This window comes from Conger conger, chromosome 2 (genome assembly GCF_963514075.1).
Source record: "Conger conger chromosome 2, fConCon1.1, whole genome shotgun sequence".
In the NCBI taxonomy this organism is placed as follows: Eukaryota; Metazoa; Chordata; class Actinopteri; order Anguilliformes; family Congridae; genus Conger; species Conger conger.
In genome coordinates, this window is record NC_083761.1 from 85199077 (window position 1) to 85226468 (window position 27392).

The following is a 27392-nucleotide window of genomic DNA, read 5'->3' on the forward strand; positions in this document are numbered from 1 at the left end:
CCAATTACCCTGGCTAAATTAACTAATTGGCTGAATGCACCAATGCTGGTTTTCTCAAAGTAAAACAGGGAACACAAGACCAGTCATCAAAAAATGTACTGCAGCTAAAATGTTAGGTGTCAAAAAAGGCTAATTTTGTAATTAAGGACAGAATGAAATCCAGAAATGGATATGGCGCTATTTGCCCACCTCTGGAATACATGAATATGAAATGATAATGATAGTTACCCTGCTCTGGCCACTGAGAGAGCACAGACTACAGAGTACGAGGGACCAAAGAGGTGGGCACTGAGAGGAACAGGAAGTGAGACTCACGCTAAAGGGAGCTGGAGTCTCTAACAGACACACACACCCCTCAGGCACATATGGCTCTCACTCTGATACTCTTCCTCTCCATCCTCTTCCTCACTGTGCTGCCAGGTAGGACTTGTTTCTCACACTGTATACTGAACTCTGGAGCATTGTAGCAGAGAGACTGTCTGTGCCTGAAACTTGAATCAATTAGTTAAACTGAAGGTTGTTGTTAACGGTACATCAAACTGCTATGATGTGGGTTAAGTATCTTTTTGCGAATCATAAATATAGGAAGGCCATTGCTACAGGCTTGGAATTCATGCGCACCTTTTTGTTTTGGCTCTCGGGCAGTTTACTGTATTTTAACCAATAATGTATAATTAATACAAATCTAACTTTAGAAATGCATTTTAAAACACCCAAAGAAACTATGCTTGTGTGGCATTAATGGCAGTATTCTATTTTTTTGTTTATTCAGAGAGGTTTTAATTAGCCCTTGCACTGCATTCTGCTTTTTTCTTTATTTCATGAGGATTAGCTGATAACAATTTCATTTTTGTGATTATTTTTGTTTCACCAAAAAAGGGAAGTTGAGGTGATCTTGTTCTCTAAGTGTCTGAATTGGCTTCAGAGCAGCTAAAATGGGTTGTGTGCCTACTGTGGTGAGCGGAGGGTATTAACCACAGGAAATAATGCTGTTTGTAGCTCTGCTAAAATAAAGACAACTGAAAGAGTGGAAGGAAAGCACATCTGTGTGTGCGCTCCTTCTGAAAGTGTTGCATTTAAAACCTGTGATGGCATGTACTGTGTTCTTCTCAAATATGATTGTTTTCGTTTTGTGATGCCATGGTATCATTTTTGAAAGTCAATGATCTCATGAAATATCCAAGAAACGCTTCAAAATCAACTCCAGTGAAATATTTCCGTTGCTCTTCAGTAACAAAAAACATAAAAACAATTATATGGTATTGTCTTCACTTGGTGTTGACAATCAACCATTTTATTTTCACACAAGGACATCATAACAACCTGTCCAATGATGCATTCATTATAATACATTGGTGTGTTAGTGGTTTGTTATGGTGGATTACATTACATGTTATTTAGCTGACACTTTTATCCAAGGCACTTAGTTGATAAGCCTAAGCAGGGGACAATCCCCCCTGAAGCAATGTGGGGTTAAGGGCCTTGCTCAAGGGCCCAACAGCTGAGCGAATCTTTTGTTGCTACCCTGGGGACTTACATGTACCTTAACCACTAGGCTACAGGCCACCCTTGAATTAGAATGAATTAGAGTATTAGTGGCGTTCCCCTGTGTACTTTATTCAAACATGAGAGAGAAGAGGGGAACAGATCGAGATGGTTGGGTGGAGGATTGAAACCCAAAACACACAGGACGGTTCACACTTAGCCTGAGAGTCAGCTGCCCTACAGACTGCACCACACTGTGCTCTGTAAAATACACCCACACTGATGATGTGTGTGTTTATCTCTGCAGATGCTGACGGTGTGTACACAGTGAGGAAAGTAGTTGTACAGAGAGGATCTGTCACCATCCCATGTTTCTATGATAGAGAATATGAAAGTAATGTGAAATACTGGTGTCATGGTTCATTCTGGAATGTTTGTGAAACTGTAGTTCGCACTGACTCTCCAACAGTTAAAGGTGAAACATCAATCACTGATGACCCCACCCATCATTTGTTCACTGTTACCATGACAAAGCTTCAGATGAAGGATTCTGGATATTACTGGTGTGCTGTAGAGATCCAGGGCGCTCGAGATAAGGGAGCATATCTGTACCTGTCAGTCACTGCAGGTAAGATGGCTGCAGCACACACTGCACTCAGTGAGACCTGCTTCCTCTTAATAACGGCATCTTCACTATTCCAGTGTTTCCCAATCATACGCTGCGCAAAAACTTTCTACTGCAGATTGCTGCACTGTGGGTAAATGAGTGATCTTACCTCTTATGCTAGCAGTATTAAATTCTTCCAGAACATGTAAAAGTCCAGGCAAGTCATTGCTTCACTGCAGAACTATTGGTGTATTTGGACTCCAGCAGGATGGTGCTGTAATTGCATTATTTTGCTACACCATTCCCAGTTTGTATCCAAGACAGTATCAATACGACAGTTATTTGCTTTAGTCTACAAGTGACTTATAGAGTTTGTGTATCAATGAATGTTGTATATTTTTGTGTTCATTCTGTGGTGTTCAGACACTCCTGGACTCTGGGTTGAGCAGCAGGAGGTGGCCGGTGTGGAAGGGGGCCATGTCAGTGTGCTGTGTCACTATAATGAACCGAGCAGCATGAAAAAGTGGTGCAGGATAAAGGGCTCCTGTGTGGAAGTGAATCCTGGTAAATCTGGAAGATCAGAGATGAAAGATGACCGCTCTAAAAAGGTCTTCACTGTGACGGTGAGGGAGCTGAACATGGAGGACACAGGCTGGTATCGGTGTGCTGCTGGAAAACTACAGATCCCTGTTCACCTCACTGTCACTCAGAAAACTACAACGGCCACAGTCACCACACGTAAGGAACTCCAAAGAGCGTGTATAAGAATGCATTCTATCCTCGAATTTTCAATGATCTTTTCTTTCACTTTCTGTCAGTGAGGGTTGAGGGAAACAGAGTGTTCTAAATGTCATGTTGTGACACCCTTTGGTGCTAGCTAGTGCTCTCTCACAGACTATAGGGTGCACACCAGTGCTGAGTTCTGTTCTTAACACAGTGTCACAACACTCATGCACACATTCACACACACACACACACACACACACACACACACACACACACACACAAGCGCAAACATTCGCATTCACACAGACACATACATACACACACACACATATACACACAAACACACACAAGCACAAACATTCACATTCACATAGGCACACACACACACACACACACATAGATATAATAACACTATACATAACACCATACCCCATTCTTCAGCATCTGTAGCACTAAGCACATCTCTTCTGGTTTCCACAGCAACCACAGCAGCAACATCCTCCAAGCCTTCAACCTCAAATCATTCAACAGTCTCAACACGTCTCTCACCTGTTCCATCAACAACCAATTACAATAAAAGGTGTGGTATCCATGATGGAAGAGCCAGTAAAATATTCAATTCTGTTTCTTTTTAAATCAAGAAGTTCAGTATAAAAACAAAAGCATTAACATTAGTAACAAAGTAAAGTCTAGTTTTTTATTTAAGTTGGTACTTTTCCTGACAAATGTGTCTCAAAATCCCCCCTGTCTCAAAGTCAGTGAGGCCTTTTCCTCCGAACTCCACTGCTGCTGCTAGTTCTGTGGCAGCTCAGGAGATATACAACGGATCGGTCCATCGTCTCTATTGGTCAGTTTGCGTTCCAGCCGTGCCAATATCCACGATATAGCCTACGCACTGCTAAATGGAATGTTTAAAATTACTCAGTGTTTGTACATTACGGTTATCTACTTTGTAAACATTATCATCATCACGCCTCTAGTACCCTCCCAAAGTAAAGTAAAAATTAGTGAGTTTAAAGTGTCCTATGATTTCGAAAAGAGCAGGAACGAAAAAATAAAACTGTTAGGCAACATCATCGGATCGAAATACCAACAATACCACCAAACCCCGGTGAAACTAGGATTAAGGTAGTTTTAAGCGTAGTGGTTAAGGTAAATGATTGGGACACGCAAGATCGCTGGTTCTAATCCCGGTGTAGCCACAATAAAATGCGCACAGCCGTTGGGCCCTTGATCAAGGCCCTTAACCCTGCATTGCTCCAGGGGAGGATTGTCTCCTGCTTAGTCTAATGAACTGTACTTCGCTCCGGATAAGAGCGTCTGCCGAATGCCGATGCCGATGATGACGATGAAACGGGAATTGAAACACAGTTATTTCAATTCCTGCACGTTATCCGGCAGTGTCCCGATGAACGTCCACAACAAAAACTCATCAATTGTGTGTCAGTGTCGTCTGGTGTAACGTAAACTAGCTAGCCAGCTAACGTTAATGCAGTGGGGATACCTTATTGCAATAGCGTTGCTTAGCTAAGGTTAGTGCAGTGGGGATATATTATTCCAACTAACGTAAGTACCGTTGCCTCGATAGTGGAGTGGGGAGACGTTATTGCTAGCCAGTTCGCAATACCGTTGCTTAGCAACTAATTAATTACTCTTGAGCGGAATAATACATTTTTACCATAAAACATAGTTCCATTAAAAATACATAAAAGTATGTCTTGTCTTTCTTTAGTGAAATTTTGAAAGATAAATGTGGTAACCATTGTATAAAAGCGTTATGGAACTTGAACCTGTGGAACCAATATCGATATCAATATACCAATCGTGGATATTGGCACAGCTAGGTGGTGTAAAGGCACTCCGCTTCGCGTCTTTTCTCAGACTTCAAAAACGAAAGATAGTTCGAAAATTGAAGACATACCTCTCGATATGCCATGACATTTTCAACAAACATTGTCAATCAGAAAATTTAGGACATCATTTCAGCTCCAGCATACTCAATTGCCTGCGATGAGCCAGGCGAGGTGAACTATATTGAGCAGACAGCGCTGCTATGCAGGTATGTGAACGGCGTTGGGCCGCAGGAAGAAACAATTGAGTTAATACTGCTGAAAGGCGAAACAAAACATGGTATTATTGTGATGGAAACGCAAAGTTAAAGAGCCAAATAATCAGAAATACTCCACTGCAGTCACATGTAGTAGTCACGTGTGGTAAAACATTTGAATGAATGTTCATTGACACCTATTAGTAATGTTGATAGGCTAATTTAGGCTTGATAGGCTGTGTTACCTTCATTATAAGGCTCAAATATGGTTTGCGGCTCCAGACAGATTTCCTTTTGGCCAAAAATTGCTCTTTTGATCCCTTGTAGTTAGTGGTGACACACGTCTCTCTGGTACACGCTGCATGTACTTGGTGTCCCACATGACCCCTAGTGCTTCCATTTCCTTTTTCACTACCTGTTTATGGAGTCCAACAGTTTTCTCTGTGCATGTTTGGGCTTGTCTGTGCTCTTCTGAACTGACGGAGAAGGCTGCAGTACTCAGAGAGACTCCTGTGTCATTTGGGCATTTCAAATGGGCAGAAAATTTCACACACCCTGTTGCTGCTGTTCAGTCCTTCAGATCTCACAATCATCCTGATGGCACTAGGGATGCTGTTGCTGGTGGCAGCTGTTGCCACGGTTACCTGGAAGTTGTGTAAGAGACACAGTGAGTATCCACATGAAGTACGCTGAGTGTGAAAGAATAGTGTGGGTGCTGTATGTAGGAGCAGTCAGCACAGCATTAGTGAAGTGCAGTACACTGAGCACAGGAGTTTCACAGGCAGTAGGGGTCTCATAGGGGCCCTCTCAGCTCTGTCATGATCACACTCTCTTATCACAGCTCATCCTGTGTCTCCTTACAGAGGGAGTCCAGCCTCATGCAGGAGCAAGAGAGGACCGGAGCAACGAGCTGACGGTACGGCCGTTTTACACTTGCACTCTGCCGAGAAGGCTGAGGGTCAGTGTCAGTGAGTGTCAGTTAGTGTCAGTCAGTATCAGTCAATGTCAGTCAGTGTCAGTGAGTGTAGTCAATGTCAGTCAGTGTCAGTGTCAGTCAGTGTCGGTCAATGTCAGTGAGTGTGGTCAATGTCAGTGAGTGTCGGTCAATGTCAGTCAGTGTCAGTTAGTGTCAGTCAGTGTCGGTCAATGTCAGTCAGTGTCAGTAAGTGTTAGTGAGTGTGGTCAGTGTCAGTCAGTGTCGGTCAGTGTCAGTCAATGTCAGTCAGTGTCAGTCAGTGTCAGTCAGTGTCGGTCAATGTCAGTCAGTGTCAGTGAGTGTCAGTCAGTGTCGGTCAATGTCAGTTAGTGTCAGTGAATGTCAATCAAACTTCAATCAATTGACCTGGGGCCTCATTTATAAAACTGTGCTTAGGATTCACGTCAAAAGGTTGCGTAAGCATGAAACCTAGGACGTGCGTATATAAATATTCTGATTTATAAAACAGTGCATACGCACGTCCCACGCCAGTTTTCCTTTATAAATCACAATCAACTCTAAATGTGGCGCAACTTTGCCAGCTTCATGTCCCGCCCACAGTTGCCTATAAATAGGCAGTGAAACACCCCTAATGAATATGCATTTCACGAAGACAACAATGGCAAACGCTGAAAAGAAGGCCAAGAAAAGGGATTTCAGCCCTTTGATTGCCTCTGAAAAGCTACAGGTGTGGGAATTATCCTGATTGATTGTAAATGACGAACAGTTCTGCACAACGAATGTGATGATGACGATGATAATAATAATAATAATAATAATAATAATAATAATAATACACGTTATTTGTCTAGCACCATTGAAAACACAGTTACAAAATTAAGAGATAAAACGAACAAAAATGTATAACAATAAACACATTATAAAACATAATATATGAATATGATAACAATATATGAAACTATGCTTGTATCTGCCCGACTGACGCATTGTAAACGGCATCAGTGCAGCGCAATTTGTCCGACTGTTCACCAAATTATTTATGAGAATACATTTAATAACATGAAGTATTGTTTAACAATTCGTCTACATATTTGAGGGATTATTTTACAATAACATCTCCGTTTATATTTATCATCCTAAATCATATTTTTTGTGCACTCCAGGGAGCATCAATCAAACAGCTGTTTGTTTATTCGTTGTAAGAGAGGCTTTTGTCCGTTTTCGCAAATTGACTCTTCGTATATGATACGTGAGAGGTAATATTTCATTACATTACATTACATTACATTGCATGGCATTTAGCAGACACTCTTATCCAGAGCGACGTACAAAGTGCAAATTAAACACAAGAACAAATGCAAAGAGGACCTGAGAGGACAGTATAGTTCCGAGTCCTAGTGTAAACATGCAGAAAATCAGAACCCTTTAAGAGTACAATCAACAACAATCAATTTCGATTTATTTTACACAGTGGTATCTGTTGTGTATCATTTTCTACTTCTCTCGTCGCCAAATGTTGTGTTGCACTTAGGAAGGGAGAGAACCCGTATAGCGAGATTCAAGAATACAACACTTTAATAAGTATAACAGGGACGACGCACATCCTTAAAGCAGCCATACCCAGCCACAACTCCCGGCAAATCTTTATACCTTTTTACATCCTGTTTCACTTCCCGTTTACCTGGTCTTACGTCACGAGTATTAAAGGCACAGTTTATCATTTCTCTAGTTAATGTGCGTAGGCATGGGTCAGAGTTTCCGTGGAGGACCGCACATTTTCCCGTCAAGTTCGTTTTTTATAAATGCCAAAGTTTGCTTAGAAAGTGGAGTACGCATTCTTTTGTGCCTACGCAACGTTTATAAATGAGGCCCCTGATCCGCAAAACACAGAACTGCAGAATGGAGAAGGACATACAGTGATTGTGGGGGTGTGGGCATGTAGAAGAAATAACTGCTAGAGTACAGTGTGATAGTTCTTTATTCATTTATACAGAAACGCTGCACTTATCAAACTAAACTACGTTCAGAAAAATCTCAAGTTGAATACTTTCAGCCACACTTTCAGTTTCTGGTTGGAGATGTCCAGTAGCAGCACCTGCAAGTCTATAGACACTAAGTAACGGTTTAACTGACACAGACTAAGCTTCGTCTGAACAAGATTGTGTTTTCTATAGGACGAGCTTTTATCTTTGTTCATAGCAAAATGTGTGCATTTCTTTTTTTTATCTCTCTGTAGCTTGATGTTGTTTCACTGTTACTTGTTAATGGGCTGACTTGCTTGTCTCTGGTCCACCAGTTGAACGGCCCTTCTGTACAATATGAAAGGTAGAGGTCTGTACGGATAGACCAGCTGTTATGAGTTCAACGTTGTGTCTCTCCCCTGGCAGACTGCAGACCCTGAAGATGAAGTGACCTACAGCACAGTGTTCACCAACACACAGTCATCACCACACAGAATAAGTCCACATCAGTCACAGGTTGGGTAGCGGCTGGATTTCTCACACATTTATAAAGTGCTTTTGCAGAGAATCGTACTGTTAATATTCAGTCTCATCTCTTCCTTCCTACATGTCTTTAGAGATCCTGTATTCCTTAGAAATCACACTTTATTTTGTTGCAATACGGATAGTTTGGCAAATATTACACTTGATCATAAGACAGCCTCTGTGCCTGCTTGTTGAGGGAAAATGTTCCAGAATGTTCACTAGTGAGTTAATGTTGTTCTCCTCTGCTCTGGTAGCAGTGGGAAACATGGACAGGGTTGGGGTCGATTCCACTGTCTGTTCAGTCAGGCAATGAAATTACATTAAAAAATATGTATATTTAATTCAATATTTGACAATCAATTTATGTATTGATTAATGGGCTCATCCTCAATGGGGAAGTTTTCACCTAATGTACTTGAATTGACTGAATGAAATTGAGCCGACCCCCTAACCGTGCTCAGTAACAGAAACATGTTCCCCTTTACTGCCCCAGCCGTCTGAAAACCCTGCAGATGAGGTCCTGTACAGCTCAGTCGTCCGGAAAAATCTACAGGTGAGATTGTTCATCATATCTCAGAGTCAGCTACACAGCCAGTAAATATCAGAATTTAGAGTTCCACACTGATAATGGTGAACATACTGTATATGTCTGATCAGGAGTTGTTTAACCTCGATTTACTTTAGACACACAGTACACAGGGTCAATTGCAGTGTGTAGCTGCAGTCTAAACTTTCACAGAACTCAGGAACTGCTACCCAAATCTGTGCATGTCCTGTTCTGTGCAGACCACACACTCATCTCACCGTTCTGCAGCTGATAGAGCCGGTGATGTCATTTACTGCTCAGTTGCCGGGCAGAACACAGAGGTACCTTTTTTTGGATTTACAGTTGATTTATTTTAGAAATATGTTTCACTGATCATGAAATAAGGCGGCACGGATGGTGCAGTGGGTAGCACTGCCGCCTCACAGCAAGGAGGTCCTGGGTTCGAATCCCCGTCGGCCGGGGCCTCTCTGTGCGGAGTTTGCATGTTCTCCCCGTGTCTGCGTGGGTTTCCTCCGGGTACTCTGGTTTCCTCCCACAGTCCAAAGACATGCATGTTAGGCTGATTGGAGAGTCTAAATTGCCCGTAGGTATGAGTGTGTGAGTGAATGGTGTGTGTGCCCTGCGATGGACTGGCGACCTGTCCAGGGTGTATTCCTGCCTTTCGCCCAATGTATGCTGGGATAGGCTCCAGCCCCCCTGCGACCCTGTTCAGGATAAGCGGGTTCAGATAATGGATGGATGGATGGATGGATGATCATGAAATATCAGCACCAAAATGTTATGGGATACATATTAAAGCCATGTGCTGTGACCTGTGGAACTTGCATTTATTTTTTGTCCCTTTCACATTGACAAACATTCCTATTCCTCTTTTTCGTTTAACCTTTTCTAGTTGTGCTCAAGCGTGCTCGTATTGGAACCCCAATTATCTTGATACCTTTGTGTGAATGTTCCCTGTCTGTTCAGTAGGGGGCAGCAACGTGACGAAAGAGTTACGTACCAACAGGAATTTTGTCCATAAGCCCAAAGGAAGATGGCCTGGATTTTCAGCAACAAGTGGAACCTGAGGATTCCTATTTCAGAGCATCAAATACATCCATTGACCGCATTACAAATATTTGACTTTGCTTTTTCTTACTGGACAAAAAAAGACACCATCATTTTCCTATCTTGAAAAAAAACCATTGCCCTCTGCTGGACAGATTACAACGATCACATTTTTATTTAAAAGACCCCAGAGCATTCCCAACACAATCTCCCAGGAGCGCTAACAAATGACAAATTACCTATAGTAATTTTACCTACAATAATATTGCCACTGAATAACAATTTAATGATGTAACTCTATTAATCATTTCAGTTTACAGTATAATAGAGGGGTGGGCAATTCTGGTCCTGGTGGGCCGGGGTGTATGCAGGTTTTTGTTTCCACCAATTACCCTGGCTAAATGAACTAATTGGCTGAATGCACCAACGCTGGTTTTCTCAAAGATTAGATCACAGTAAAACAGGGGACACAAGACCAGTCATCAAAAAATGCAGCTAAAATGTCAGATGTCATAAAAGGCTAATTATGTAATTAAGGCCAGAAGTTGGTGTGAAATCCAGAAATGGATATGGCGCTATTTGCCCACCTCGGGAATACATAAATACGAAATGATAATGATAGTTACCCTGCTCTGGCCACTGAGAGAGCACAGACTACAGAGTACGAGGGACCAAAGAGGTGGGCACTGAGAGGAACAGGAAGTGAGACTCACGCTAAAGGGAGCTGGAGTCTCTAACAGACACACACACCCGTCAGGCACATATGGCTCTCACTCTGATACTCTTCCTCTCCTTCCTCTTCCTCCCTGTGCTGCCAGGTAGGACTTGTTTCTCACACTGTATACTGAACTCTGGAGCATTGTAGCAGAGAGACTGTCTGTGCCTGAAACTTGAATCAATGAGTTAAACTGAAGATTGTTGTTAACGGTACATCAAACTGCTATGATGTGGGTTAAGTATCTTTTTGCGAATCATAAATATAAGCAGACCATTGCTACAGACTTGGAATTCATGCGCAACTTTTTTTTCTCTCTCTTGGGTAGTTTATTTTAACCAATAATTTATAATTAATACAAATCTAACTTTAGAAATGCATTTTAAACTGTAGGCATTAATGGCAGTTTATATTTTTTGTTCATTCTGAGAGATTTTAATTAACCCTTACACTGCATTTTCCAATTTTCTTAACATCGAAGCCATTAAAACCACTTCATTAAAAAAAGTACATTTCATGAGGATTAGCTGATAACAATTTCATGTTTGTGATAATTTTAGTTTCACCATAAAGGGAAGTTGAGGTGATCTTGTTCTCTCAGTGTCTGAATTGGCTTCAGACCAGCTAAAATGGGTTGGGTGCCTACTGTGGTGAGTAGAGGGTATTAACCACAGGAAATAATGCTGTTTCTAGCTCTGCTAAAATAAAGAAAACTGAAAGAGTGGAAGGAAGGCACATCTGTGTGCGTTCCCACTGAAAGTGTTGCATTTAAAACCACTTGTGATGGTATGTTCTATGTTCTTCTCAAATATCATTGTTTTCGTTTTTGTGATGCCATAGTATAATTTTTGAAAGTCAATGATCTCATGAAATATCCAAGAAACGCTTCAAAATCAACTCCAGTGAAATATTTCCGTTGCTCTTCAGTAACAAAAAACATAAAAACAATTATATGGTATTGTCTTCACCTGGTGTTGACAATCAACCATTTTATTTTCACACAAGGACATCATAACAACCTGTCCAATGATGCATTCATTATAATACATTGGTGTGTTAGTGGTTTGTTATGGTGGATTACATTACATGTTATTTAGCTGACACTTTTATCCAAGGCACTTAGTTGATTAGACTAAGCAGGAGACAATCCCCCCTGAAGCAATGTGGGGTTAAGGGCCTTGCTCAAGGGCCCAACAGCTGAGCGAATCTTTTGTTGCTACCCTGGGGACTTACACGTACCTTAACCACTAGGCTACAGGCCACCCTTGAATTAGAATGAATTAGAGTATTAGTGGCGTTCCCCTGTGTACTTTATTCAAACATGAGAGAGAAAAGGGGAACAGATCGAGATGGTTGGGTGCAGAAAATTGAACCCCCAAACCCACAGGACGGTTCACACTTAGCCTGAGAGTCAGCTGCCCTACAGACTGCACCACACTGTGCTCTGTAGAATACACCCACACTGATGATGTGTGTGTTTCTCTCTGCAGATGCTGACAGTGTGTACACAGTGAGTGAAGTAGTTGTACAGAGAGGAAGATCTGTCACCATCCCATGTCTCTATGATAGAGAATATGAAAGTCATGTGAAATACTGGTGTCATGGTGCAGACTGGTATGTTTGTGAAACTGTAGTACGCACTAACTCTCCAACAGTTAAAGGTGAAACATCAATCACTGATGACCCCACCCATCATGTGTTCACTGTTACCATGAGAAAGCTTCAGATGAAGGATTCTGGACATTACTGGTGTGCTGTAGAGATCCAGCGTGCTGGAGATAAGAAAGCATATCTGCACCTGTCAGTCACTGCAGGTAAGATGGCTGCAGCACACACTGCACTCAGTGAGACCTGCTTCCTCTTAATAACGGCATCTTCACTATTCCTGTGTTACCCAATCATATGCTGCGCAGAACTTTCTACTGCAGACTGCTGCACTGTGGGTAAATGAGTGATCTTACCTCTTATGCTAGCAGTATTAAATTCTTCCAGAACATGTAAAAGTCCAGGCAAGTCATTGCTTCACTGCAGAACTGTTGGAGTATTTGGACTCTGCACCTCCAGCAGGATGGTGCTTTAATTGCATTATTTTGCTACACCATTCCCAGTCTGTATCCAAGACAGTATCAATACTACAGTTATTTACTTTGGTCTACAAGTGACTTATAGAGTTTGTGTATCAATGAATGTTGTATATTTTTGTGTTTATTCTGTGGTGTTCAGACACTCCTGGACTCTGGGTTGAGCAGCAGGAGGTGGCCGGTGTGGAAGGGGGCCATGTCAGTGTGCTGTGTCACTATAATGAACCGAGCAGCATGAAGAAGTGGTGCAGGATAGAGAGCACCTGTGTGGAAGTGAATCCTGGTGAATCTGGAAGATCAGAGATGACAGATGACCGCTCTGAAAAGGTCTTCCCTGTGACGGTGAGGGAGCTGAACATGGAGGACACAGGCTGGTATTGGTGTGCTGCTGGAAAACTACAGATCCCTGTTCACCTCACTGTCACTCAGAAAACTACAATGGCCACAGTCACCACATGCAAGGAACTCAAAACCAGCCTGTATAAGAATGCATTCTATCCTCAATTTTCCAATGATCTTTTCTTTCACTTTCTGTCAGTGAGGGTTGAGAGAAACAGAATGTTCTAAATGTCATGTTGTGAAACCCTTTGGTGCTAGCTAGTGCTCTCTCACAGACTGTAGGGTGCACACCAGTGCTGAGTTCTGTTCTTACCACAGTGTCACAACACTCATGCACCCATTCACACACACACACACACACACACACACACAGAAGCACACACATTCGCATTCACACAGGCACACACATGCACACACAAATAAATGCAATGACACTATAAATAACACCATTAAATATTCATAAAAATTCTTAACTTTATTTATTAACATCATGTTTTCCTCCATGGGGGCGACATGGCTCAGGCAGTAAGAGCAGTCGTCTGGCAGTCGGAGGGTTGCCGGTTCGATCCCCCGCCCGGGCTGTGTCAAGGTGTCCCTGAGCAAGATACCTAACCCCCAAAATGCTCCTGACGAGCTGGTCGGGGCCTTGCATGGCAGCCAATCGCTGTCGGTGTGTGAGTGTGTGTATGAATGGGTGAATGGAGAAGCATCAATTGTACATCGCTTTGGATAAAGGCACTATATAAATGCCTGCCATTGACCATTTACCTCCACTGTATCTTCATAGCACCCCATTCTTCAGCATCTGCAGCACTAAGCACATCTCTTCTGGTTTCCACAGCAACCACAGCAGCAACATCCTCCAAGCCTTCAACCTCAAATCATTCAACAGTCTCAACACCTCTCTCACCTGTTCCAGCAACAACTACATTTACTTACAATATAAGGTGTGGTATTCCTGATGAAAGAGCCAGTAAAATCTTCAAGTCAGTTTCTTTTTAAATCAGGAAGTTCAGTATAAAAACAAAAGCATTATCATTAGTAACCTCGTAAAATCTGTCTATTTTTTTATTTAAGTTGGTACTTTTCCTGACAAATGTGTCTCAAAATCCCCCCTGTCTCAAAGTCAGTGAGGCCTCCTCCTGCAGACGTGCTCACTAAAGTCCAGATAACCAGGCCTCTCCAGCACTTATCAGCAGCACATGGCCCAGTGCATGCTGGGATATGGTACACGCTGCATGTACTTGGTGTCCCACATGACCCCTAGTGCTTCCATTTCCTTTTTCTCCACTCCCTGTTTATGGAGTCCAACTGTTTTCTCTGTGCATGTTTGTGCTTGTCTGTGCTCTTCTGAACTGATGGAGAAGGCTGCAGTACTCAGAGAGACTCCTGTGTCATTTTGGCATTTCAAATGGGCAGAAAATTTCACACACCCTGTTGCTGCTGTTCAGTCCTTCAGATCTCACAATCATCCTGATGGCACTAGGGATGCTGTTGCTGGTGGCAGCTGTTGCCACGGTTACCTGGAAGTTGTGTAAGAGACACAGTGAGTATCCACATGAAGTACGCTGAGTGTGAAAGAATAGTGTGGGTGCTGTACGTAGGAGCAGTCAGCACAGCATTAGTGAAGTGCAGTACACTGAGCACAGGAGTTTCACAGGCAGTAGGGGTCTCATAGGGGGGCTCTCAGCTCTGTCATGATCACACTCTCTTATCACAGCTCATCCTGTGTCTCCTTACAGAGGGAGTCCAGCCTCATGCAGGAGCAAGAGAGGACCGGAGCAACGAGCTGACGGTACGGCCGTTTTACACTCTGCACTCTGAGTGTCAGTTAGTGTCAGTCAGTATCAGTCAATGTCAGTCAGTGTCAGTCAGTGTAGTCAATGTCAGTCAGTGTCAGTGAGTGTGGTCAATGTCAGTCAGTGTCAGTGAGTGTGGTCAGTGTCAGTGAGTGTGGTCAATGTCAGTCAGTGTCAGTGAGTGTGGTCAATGTCAGTCAGTGTCAGTCAGTGTCGGTCAATGTCAGTGAGTGTGGTCAATGTCAGTGAGTGTCAGTGAGTGTCGGTCAATGTCAGTGAGTGTGGTCAATGTCAGTGAGTGTCAGTGAGTGTCGGTCAATGTCAGTGAGTGTGGTCAATGTCAGTGAGTGTCAGTGAGTGTCAGTGAGTGTGGTCAATGTCAGTGTCAGTCAATGTCGGTCAATGTCAGTCAGTGTCAGTCAGTGTTAGTGAGTGTGGTCAATGTCAGTCAGTGTCAGTCAGTGTCGGTCAATGTCAGTCAGTGTCGGTCAGTGTCAGTCAGTGTTAGTGAGTGTGGTCAATGTCAGTCAGTGTCAGTCAGTGTCGGTCAATGTCAGTCAGTGTCAGTCAGTGTCGGTCAATGTCAGTTCGTGTCAGTGAATGTCAATCAAACTTCAATCAAAATTTTACCTGATCCGCAAAACACAGAACTGCAGAATGGAGAAGGACATACAGTGATTGTGGGGGTGTGGGCGTGTAGAAGAAATGACTGCTGGAGTACAGTGTGATAGTTCTTTATTCATATGTACAGAAACGCTGCACTTATCAAACTAAACTACGTTCAGAAAAATCTTGAAAGTTGAATACTTTCAGCCACACTTTCAGTTTCTGGTTGGAGACACCTGCAAGACACCTGCAAGTCTATAGACACTAAGTAACGGTTTAACTGACACAGACTAAGCTTCGTCTGGACAAGATTGTGTTTTCTATAGGACAAGCTTTTATCTTTGTTCATAGCAAAATGTGTGCATTTCTTTTTTTTATCTCTTTGTAGCTTGATGTTGTTTCACTGTTACTTGTTAAAGGGCTGACTTGCTTGTCTCTGGTCCACCAGTTGAACGGCCCTTCTGTACAATATGAAAGGTAGAGGTCTGTACGGATAGACCAGCTGTTATGAGTTCAACGTTGTGTCTCTCCCCTGGCAGACTGCAGACCCTGAAGATGAAGTGACCTACAGCACAGTGTTCACCAACACACAGTCATCACCACACAGAATAAGTCCACATCAGTCACAGGTTGGGTAGCGGCTGGATTTCTCACACATTTATAAAGTGCCTTTGCAGAGAATCGTACTGTTAATATTCAGTCTCATCTCTTCCTTCCTGCATGTCTTTAGAGATCCTGTATTCCTTAGAAATCACACTTTATTTTGTTGCAATACGGATAGTTTAATACGGATAGTAGCAAATATTACACTTGATCATAAGACAGCCTCTGTGCCTGCTTGTTGAGGGAAAATGTTCCAGAATGTTCACTAGTGAGTTAATGTTGTTCTCCTCTGCTCTGGTAGCAGTGGGAAACACGGACAGGGTTGGGGTCGATTCCACTGTCTGTTCAGTCAGGCAATGAAATTGCATTAAAAAATATATATATTTAATTCAATATTTGACAACCGATTTATGTATCGATTAATGGGATCATCATGGGGAAGTTTTCACATAATGTACTTGAATTGACTGAATTGACTGAATGAAATTGAGCCGACCCCCTAACCGTGCCCAGTAACAGAAACATGTTCCCCTTTACTGTCCCAGCCGTCGGAAAACCCTGCAGATGAGGTCCTGTACAGCTCACTCGTCTTGAAAAATCTACAGGTGAGATTGTTCATCATATCTCAGAGTCAGCTACACAGCCAGTAAATATCAGAATTTAGAGTTGCACACTGATAAAGGTGAACATACTGTATATGTCTGATCAGGAGTTGTTTAACCTCGATTTGCTTCTTTACTTTAGAGGCACAGTACACAGGGTCAATTGCAGTGTGTAGCTGCAGTCTAAACTTTCACAGAACTCAGGAACTGCTATCCAAATCTGTGCATGTCCTGTTCTGTGCAGACCACACACTCATCTCACCGTTCTGCAGCTGATAGAGCCAGTGATGTCATTTACTGCTCAGTTGCCGGGCAGAACACACAGGTACGTTTTGATGGATTTACAGTTGATCTATTTTATAAATATGTTTCACTGATCATGAAATATCAGCACCAAAATGTCATGGGATACATATTAAAGCCATGTGCTGTGACTTGTGGAACTTGCATTTATTTTTAGTGCCTTTCACATTGACAAACATTCCTATTCCTCTTTTTCGTTTAACCTTTTCTAGTTGTGCTCAAGCGTGCTCGTATTGGAACCCCAATTATCTTGATACCTTTGTGTGAATGTTCCCTGTCTGTTCAGTAGGGGGCAGCAACGTGACGAAAGAGTTACATACCAACAGGAATTTTGTCCATAAGCCCAAAGGAAGATGGCCTGGATGTTCAGCAACGTGTGGAACCTGAGGATTCCATTTCAGAGCATCAAATACATCCATTGACCGCATTACAAATATTTGACTCTGCTTTTTCTTACTGGACAAAAAAAGACACCATCATTTTCCTATCTTGAAAAAAAACCATCGCCCTCTGCTGGACAGATTACAACGATCACATTTTTATTAAAAAAACCCCAGAGCATTCCCAACACAATCTCCCAGGAGCGCTAACAAATGACAATTACAATGACAAATTACCTATAGACTTTCAAATATATATCATTAAAAATAACAATAATATTGCCACTGAATAACAATTTAATGATGTAACTGTATTAATCATTTCAGTTTACAGTATAATCGAGGGGTGGGCAATTCTGGTCCTAGTGGGCCGGGGTGTATGCAGGTTTTTGTTTCCACCAATTACCCTGGCTAAATGAACTAATTGGCTGAATGCACCAACGCTGGTTTTCTCAAAGATTAGCTCACAGTAAAACAGGGGACACAAGACCAGTCATCAAAAAATGCAGCTAAAATGTCAGATGTCATAAAAGGCTAATTATGTAATTAAGGCCAGAAGTTGGTGTGAAATCCAGAAATGGATATGGCGCTCTTTGCCCACCTCTGGAATACATAAATATGAAATGATAATGATAGTTACCCTGCTCTGGCCACTGAGAGAGCACAGACTACAGAGTACGAGGGACCAAAGAGGTGGGCACTGAGAGGAACAGGAAGTGAGACTCACGCTAAAGGGAGCTGGAGTCTCTAACAGACACACACACCCGTCAGGCACATATGGCTCTCACTGTGATACTCTTCCTCTCCATCCTCTTCCTCACTGTGCTGCCAGGTAGGACTTGTTTCTCACACTGTATACTGAACTCTGGAGCATTGTAGCAGAGAGACTGTCTGTGCCTTAAACTTGAATCAATTAGTTAAACTGAAGGTTGTTGTTAACGGTACATCAAACTGCTATGATGTGGGTTAAGTATCTTTTTGCGAATCATAAATATAGGAAGGCCATTGCTACAGGCTTGGAATTCATGCGCACCTTTTTGTTTTGGCTCTCGGGCAGTTTACTGTATTTTAACCAATAATGTATAATTAATACAAATCTAACTTTAGAAATGCATTTTAAAACACCCAAAGAAACTATGCTTGTGTGGCATTAATGGCAGTATTCTATTTTTTTGTTTATTCAGAGAGGTTTTAATTAGCCCTTGCACTGCATTCTGCTTTTTTCTTTATTTCATGAGGATTAGCTGATAACAATTTCATTTTTGTGATTATTTTTGTTTCACCAAAAAAGGAAGTTGAGATGATCTTGTTCTGTAAGTGTCTGAATTAGCTTCAGAGCAGCTAAAATGGGTTGTGTGCCTACTGTGTTGAGCAGAGGGTATTAAGGACAGGAAATAATGCTGTTTGTAGCTCTGCTAAAATAAAGACAACTGAAAGAGTGGAAGGAAAGCACATCTGTGTGTACGCTCCTTCTGAAAGTGTTGCATTTAAAACCTGTGATGGCATGTACTGTGTTCTTCTCAAATATGATTGTTTTCGTTTTGTGATGCCATGGTATCATTTTTGAAAGTCAATGATCTCATGAAATATCCAAGAAACGCTTCAAAATCAACTCCAGTGAAATATTTCCGTTGCTCTTCAGTAACAAAAAACATAAAAACAATTATATGGTATTGTCTTCACTTGGTGTTGACAATCAACCATTTTATTTTCACACAAGGACATCATAACAACCTGTCCAATGATGCATTCATTATAATACATTGGTGTGTTAGTGGTTTGTTATGGTGGATTACATTACATGTTATTTAGCTGACACTTTTATCCAAGGCACTTAGTTGATAAGCCTAAGCAGGGGACAATCCCCCCTGAAGCAATGTGGGGTTAAGGGCCTTGCTCAAGGGCCCAACAGCTGAGCGAATCTTTTGTTGCTACCCTGGGGACTTACATGTACCTTAACCACTTGGCTACAGGCCACCCTTGAATTAGAATGAATTAGAGTATTAGTGGCGTTCCCCTGTGTACTTTATTCAAACATGAGAGAGAAGAGGGGAACAGATCGAGATGGTTGGGTGGAGGATTGAAACCCAAAACACACAGGACGGTTCACACTTAGCCTGAGAGTCAGCTGCCCTACAGACTGCACCACACTGTGCTCTGTAAAATACACCCACACTGATGATGTGTGTGTTTCTCTCTGCAGATGCTGACAGTGTGTTCACAATGAGTGAAGTAGTTGTACAGAGAGGAAGATCTGTCACCATCCCATGTCTCTATGATAGAGAACATGAAAGTCATGTGAAATACTGGTGTCATGGTTCATTCTGGAATGTTTGTGAAACTGTAGTTCGCACTGACTCTCCAACAGTTAAAGGTGAAACATCAATCACTGATGACCCCACCCATCATTTGTTCACTGTTACCATGACAAAGCTTCAGATGAAGGATTCTGGATATTACTGGTGTGCTGTAGAGATCCAGGGCGCTCGAGATAAGGGAGCATATCTGTACTTGTCAGTCACTGCAGGTAAGATGGCTGCAGCACACACTGCACTCAGTGAGACCTGCTTCCTCTTAATAACGGCATCTTCACTATTCCAGTGTTACCCAATCATACGCTGCGCAGAACTTTCTACTGCAGATTGCTGCACTGTGGGTAAATGAGTGATCTTACCTCTTATGCTAGCAGTATTAAATTCTTCCAGAACATGTAAAAGTCCAGGCAAGTCATTGCTTCACTGCAGAACTATTGGTGTATTTGGACTCCAGCAGGATGGTGCTGTAATTGCATTATTTTGCTACACCATTCCCAGTCTGTATCCAAGACAGTATCCATACGACAGTTATTTGCTTTAGTCTACAAGTGACTTATAGAGTTTGTGTATCAATGAATGTTGTATATTTTTGTGTTTATTCTGTGGTGTTCAGACACTCCTGGACTCTGGGTTGAGCAGCAGGAGGTGGCCGGTGTGGAAGGGGGCCATGTCAGTGTGCTGTGTCACTATAATGAACCGAGCAGCATGAAGAAGTGGTGCAGGATAGGGGGCTCCTGTGTGGAAGTGAATCCTGGTAAATCTGGAAGATCAGAGATGAAAGATGACCGCTCTAAAAAGGTCTTCACTGTGACGGTGAGGGAGCTGAACACGGAGGACACAGGCTGGTATTGGTGTGCTGCTGGAGAACTACAGATCCCTGTTCACCTCACTGTCACTCAGAAAACTACAATGACCACAGTCACCACATGTAAGGAACTCAAAACGAGCCTGTATTGGAATGCATCCCATCAATGTAGGGGAAAACCCTAAACTATAGAATTTTAACCTGTCTTTTCTGGTGCTCTCTCAGTGAGAGAGGAGTGTGAATTTCATGTGGATTTTTTTCACCCACGGCTGGTAGTGATCTCTATGTAGTACTGCGCTGACTGGAGGGTGCCACTGCCTTGTAGAACTGAAGTTGGGAGTTTTACAGTAAATTACCACAGTGTTACAGCACATGCACATCATAAAAGATGGAGAGGACCCTCATGAATTATTCACTGTTTTAAATATATTGTTCTCAATGGGGGGGAGGGACCATTTTAAATCTAAAATTGGCAGCTGAAATATGAATAGAAATTTCATGAAGTACTGTATTGTTACAAAAGAACCAATTGTGTTAAGTGACAATTGAAAAGTATTATGTGATACATAAAGAGTCCTGTAATCTTAATGATCACACAATATACAAACACAATAACACCAAGCGGATGATTTAAATGATAAAATGTTAGGGTTTCAGATAGTGGCTGATGAATTTGTGAAACATTTCCTCATCAATAGGATGATGAATATCTCTCACATTCATGTCAGCTGGTCTGCATCCCTACCCTGAGCAGCCACAGGAAGATGGGCTCCCTCTCTTGAGCCTGGTCCCTTCTAAGGGTTCTTTCTCTGTGACCCTAGGGAGTTTCCCCTGCCACTCTTGGCCTAGTCTCACTTTTCTAAGGTCTTTAAGACTGAGGTGTGAAACATGGTGAAACCAAATGTTTTGATTTAAACATTAGAAGTATAACTTTGGCAAAAGGTTGCGTATACAATTTCAGTCTGGACTTTGCATTTGCTGACAGATACCATCAAGTCTCCCACTCAATCCCATAACAACACACTGATCGCCACAACAGAAGGGGCCTTTAATGATGGAAAGACCAGTCCCCCGGAACAAGGAAGCCAGCTGTGTTCTGGGTGAGTTTTGTGTTCTCCCCTGAGCTTTTCCCCTTTCAGTGAGTGAGGCCAGTCTATGTCCATGCCCGCGATGCATCTCGGAGCATCTTTCCCACTTCATTCAGGGCTTTTGCTGGCTGCATATTTGGAAATAAGTTCCAAAGTTGGACACTACTGTGCAAAAACGTTATTTGTGGTGCACTCATTGAATGACACTCAAAGCAGTCTTCTCTGTGTAGTGGACAGACGTGCCTGGAAAGGACTCTGTGGGTGCTCCGTCACGCCGGGCTTGTTTTGGTGTTCCTAATATGCACCGCCGTCGCCTTTTGGAAGATCTGGCGAAACCGCAGTGAGTCATGTGATCGTTCTATTATTCATCAGTGTTATCATCAGGCAAGAGTAAAAGAGTAAATCACTCCACAGCTTCTCAGAACTGTATCAGAGGGCAAGGCCAATGCTTTCACCACAAATTTCACACTTCTGCAGAAGCCCTTCAAACAGAAATGTGGTCCACAGTTTCCATTTCAGATCTTCCCTTAATCTTCTGTGAAACATCAGTTAGGTGTAGACTATTGCCTACTTAACAGTAATCACATAGCGCATGCTTTTAGACTTACAACTGCATGATGAAATATCCTAGAGCCCAGAGAGAATGTGTCATCTGCTCTTTTCTGACTCGTGTTTGTTGGGACAGGAGTGCTGCAATCGAGAGAATAGACGATGTGGGACAAAGTTACGCTGCCAAAATAACACCGGTGACCCTTGCAATCGACTGTGTCACCATTGGTCCAGGTTTTCTTGAACCAAAGCACTAGGTCTGTCAACATTTTCTGACGTTTTCCCCTTTTTATTGCTCTTAGATTGTCTCTGATGTCATCGCACCGGTCTCAACCGCCAGAATCGTTCCAGTCTCAGCTTTAACGTCTCAGTATTTTGAAATCGCCACATCGCCACAGTGTTTATGCTATTGATGATGATTAATACGGATAATGATATGCATATGATTTCAAACTAACAGGCTTTAACAACATGCTCATCAACTGTGCCCCCAGGATGCTATAAAAGTATATTATATAGAGGATTATTACATACAGTGCCCTCCATTGTGTTTGCCTCTGCATTCAACTGTTTGACATTTGCAATAAAACATTTTTTTTTAAACATTTTGGTTTCACCATGTAGAAATTACAGCAGTGTACAGCAGTCCCCCAATTTCAGGGTACCATAATATTTGAGAACAGCAGTGTTATGTAAATGAAAGTAGTCATACTTTAATGTTTAGTATTTTGTTGCATATCCTTTACATGCCATGACTTCCTGTTGTCTGTGACCTATCAACATCAGCAGAGTCTGGATATCTTATTTTCAGGTTGTCCTGCAGGCGATACTAATACTCTTTGCATTTCAATGGATGGATCTCTATGGGAATTGCGGGCTGGGACTAGATTCAGTTGTAAATAATGCTGATAACATAGAGGGAACACATTTGTTGGCTAAAGGGGTTTAAGTCATCAAGGGTCCAAGGTATTATCAAATGAGCCTCAAGCCACCCTACCGCTGGCACATATGCTGTAAATAAATGTTTCTCCTGACAAATTCCCCATGTTGAACTCAACGGAAACAATATTAACTGCCAGTTTGGAGTTACTGGCTGTGACGCTTGCTCCGGAGGAATGGGGTCACTGGCTCAAAGGCTCCAGCACCCCCTTTCTGGTATGGACTGATCACAAAAACTTTGAGTATATCCGTTCTGCCAAACACATCAACTCTCGTCAAGCCCTGTTTTTTTTTTTGCCCGATTCAACTTCACCCATTCCTATCGCCCTGTCTCTGAGAGCAGCCAGACAGCCTCTCCCGAAGGTTCCTATCCTCAGAAGAGCCTCCAGAGTCCACCTCCATCCTCCCCAATTAGTGCCTGGTTGCGGGGGCTCGGTGGGACGTTGGATCCCTACTCCGTTCAGCCTAGCGGTGTGAGTGGGACCCCAGTACCTGTCCTATTGGCTCTGTCTATGTGCCTCAGTCTGCTCGCTCCCAGGTTGTCCAGTCGGGGCACTCGTCCAAACTGTCATGTGACCCGGGCCTCAGACACACGACATCAGTCTGCGGTTTTGGTGGCTGGGGAGTTTCGTCTCGGCCTGCTCACTTTGTGCACAGAACAAGACCTCTACTCAGCCCCCTCTGGGTCACTACGTCCACATCAACGTTACATTACATTAATGGCATTTGGCAGACGCTCTTATCCGGAGCGACGTACAGTTGGTTACACTAAGCAGGAGACAATCCTCCCCTGGAGCAATGGAGGGTTAAGGGCCTTGCTCAAGGACCCAACGGCTGTGTGGATCTTATTGTGGCGACACCGAGATTAGAACCACCGACCTTGCGTGTCCCAGTCATTTACCTTAACCACGACACTACAGGCCATCCCGTCCCTTGCCTGTTCCCTAGAGTCCCTGGTCCTCCATATCGTTGGAATTTGTGACCGGTTTGCCTTTGTCTGATGGTCACACTGCTATTCTCACTGTTGTTGTCTGGGAGCAACTCCCTGACTGGGAGGGGTCACTGTTTGATTATAACTCATTTGATTATCCCTGTTTTATATGTATTATAAAGTGCTACACAATGTGAAAAATATACTGCATAAATATTTAGTAAATGGTAATGATAGTTATCCTGCACTGGCCACTGAGAGAGCACAGACTACAGAGTACGAGGGACCAAAGATGTGGGCACTGAGAGGAACAGGAAGTGAGACTCACGCTAAAGGGAGCTGGAGTCTCTAACAGACACACACACCCGTCAGGCACATATGGCTCTCACTCTGATACTCTTCCTCTCCTTCCTCTTCCTCACTGTGCTGCCAGGTAGGACTTGTTTTTCATACTGTATACTGAACTCTGGAGCATTGTAGCAGAGAGACTGTCTGTGCCTGAAACTTGAATCAATGAGTTAAACTGAAGATTGTTGTTAACGGTACATCAAACTGCTATGATGTGGGTTAATTGTCTTTTTGCGAATCACAAATATAAGCAGACCATTGCTACAGACTTGGAATTCATGCGGAACTTTTTTTTTTCTCTCTTGGGTAGTTTATTTTAACCAATAATTTATAATTAATACAAATCTAACTTTAGAAATGCATTTTAAACTGTAGGCATTAATGGTAGTTTATATTTTTTGTTTATTCTGAGAGATTTTAATTAACCCTTACACTGCATTTTCCAATTTTCTTAACATCGAGGCCATTAAAACCACTTCATTAAGTACATTTCATGAGGATTAGCTGATAACAATTTCATGTTTGTGAGAATTTTAGTTTCACCAAAAAAGGGAAGTTGAGGTGATCTTGTTCTCTCAGTGTCTGAATTAGCTTCAGAGCAGCTAAAATGGGTTGGGTGCCTACTGTGGTGAGTAGAGGTTATTAACCAAAGGAAATAATGCTGTTTGTAGCTCTGCTAAAATAAAGAAAACTGAAAGAGTGGATGGAAGGCACATCTGTGTGTGCGCTCCCTCTGAAAGTGTTGCATTTAAAACCACCTGTGATGGTATGTTCTATGTTCTTCTCAAATATGATTGTTTTCGTTTTGTGATGCCATAGTATAATTTTTGAAAGTCAATGATCTCATGAAATATCCAAGAAACGCTTCAAAATCAACTCCAGTGAAATATTTCCGTTGCTCTTCAGTAACAAAAAACAAAAACAATTATATGGTATTGTCTTCACTTGGTGTTGACAATCAACCATTTTATTTTCACACAAGGACATCATAACAACCTGTCCAATGATGCATTCATTATAATACATTGGTGTGTTAGTGGTTTGTTATGGTGGATTACATTACATGTTATTTAGCTGACACTTTTATCCAAGGCACTTAGTTGATAAGCCTAAGCAGGGGACAGTCCCCCCTGAAGCAATGTGGGGTTAAGGGCCTTGCTCAAGGGCCCAACAGCTGAGTGAATCTTTTGTTGCTACCCTGGGGACTTACACGTACCTTAACCACTAGGCTACAGGCCACCCTTGAATTAGAATGAATTAGAGTATTAGTGGTGTTCCCCTGTGTACTTTATTCAAACATGAGAGAGAAGAGGGGAACAGATCGAGATGGTTGGGTGGAGGATTGAAACCCAAAACACACAGGACGGTTCACACTTAGCCTGAGAGTCAGCTGCCCTACAGACTGCACCACACTGTGCTCTGTAAAATACACCCACACTGATGATGTGTGTGTTTCTCTCTGCAGATGCTGACGGTGTGTACACACTGAGTGAAGTAGTTGTACAGAGAGGAAGATCTGTCACCATCCCATGTCTCTATGATAGAGAATATGAAAGTCATGTGAAATACTGGTGTCATGGTTCAGACTGGAATGTCTGTAAAACTGTAGTACGCACTGACTCTCCAAAAGTTAAAGGTGAAACATCAATCACTGATGACCCCACCCATCATGTGTTCACTGTTACCATGAGAAAGCTTCAGGTGAAGGATTCTGGATCTTACTGGTGTGCTGTAGAGATCCAGGGCGCTGGAGATAAGGGAGCATTTCTGCACCTGTCAGTCACTGCAGGTAAGATGGCTGCAGCACACACTGCACTCAGTGAGACCTGCTTCCTCTTAATAATGGCATCTTCACTATTCCAGTGTTACCCAATCATACGCTGCGCAGAACTTTCTACTGCAGACTGCTGCACTGTGGGTAAATTAGTGATCTTGCCTCTTATGCTAGCAGTATTAAATTCTTCCAGAACATGTAAAAGTCCAGGCAAGTCATTGCTTCACTGCAGAACTGTTGGAGTATTTGGACTCTGCACCTCCAGCAGGATGGTGCTGTAATTGCATTATTTTGCTACACCATTCCCAGTCTGTATCCAAGACAGTATCAATACGACAGTTATTTACTTTGGTCTACAAGTGACTTATAGAGTTTGTGTATCAATGAATGTTGTATATTTTTGTGTTTATTCTGTGGTGTTCAGACACTCCTGGACTCTGGGTTGAGCAGCAGGAGGTGGCCGGTGTGGAAGGGGGCCATGTCAGTCTGCTGTGTCACTATAATGAACCGAGCAGCATGAAGATGTGGTGCAGGATAGGGGGCTCCTGTGTGCAAGTGAATCCTGGTAAATCTGGAAGATCAGAGATGACAGATGACCGCTCTAAAAAGGTCTTCACTGTGACGGTGAGGGAGCTGAACATGGAGGACACAGGCTGGTATTGGTGTGCTGCTGGAGAACTACAGATCCCTGTTCACCTCACTGTCACTCAGAAAACTACAACGGCCACAGTCACCACACGTAAGGAACTCAAACCCAGCCTGTATAAGAATGCATTCTATCCTCAAATTTTCAATGATCTTTTCTGTCACTTTCTGTCAGTGAGGGTTGAGGGGAACAGAATGTTCTCAATGTCACGTTGTGAAACCCTTTGGTGCTAGCTAGTGCTCTCTCACAGACTGTAGGGTGCACACCAGTGCTGAGTTCTGTTCTTACCACAGTGTCACAACACTCATGCACCCATTCGCACACACACACACACACACACACACACACACACACAGAAGCACACACATTCGCATTCACACAGGCACACACATGCACACACAAATAAATGCAATGACACTATAAATAACACCATAAAATATTCATTAAAATTCTTTACTTTATTTATTAACATCATGTTTTCCTCCATGGGGGCGACATGGCTCAGGCAGTAAGAGCAGTCGTCTGGCAGTCGGAGGGTTGCCGGTTCGATCCCCCGCCCGGGCTGTGTCGAGGTGTCCCTGAGCAAGACACCTAACCCCCAAAATGCTCCTGACAAGCTGGTCGGGGCCTTGCATGGCAGCCAATCGCTGTCGGTGTGTGAGTGTGTGTATGAATGGGTGAATGGAG

General features: G+C 42.7%; 1 protein-coding gene across 1 annotated transcript in view; it reads left to right on the forward strand.

The window, feature by feature from the left end:
• Nucleotides 1–19734: 19734 nt before the first annotated feature.
• Nucleotides 19735–27392, forward strand: part of LOC133121422 (polymeric immunoglobulin receptor-like) — a 37257-nt gene continuing 29599 nt past the window's right edge. Inside the window, exons 1-4 of the mRNA XM_061230586.1 lie at nt 19735–19837; nt 20287–20553; nt 21416–21530; nt 21749–21858. Of these exons, the coding sequence (XP_061086570.1) occupies nt 19735–19837; nt 20287–20553; nt 21416–21530; nt 21749–21858 (595 nt within the window). The remainder of the gene's footprint in view (nt 19838–20286; nt 20554–21415; nt 21531–21748; nt 21859–27392) is intronic.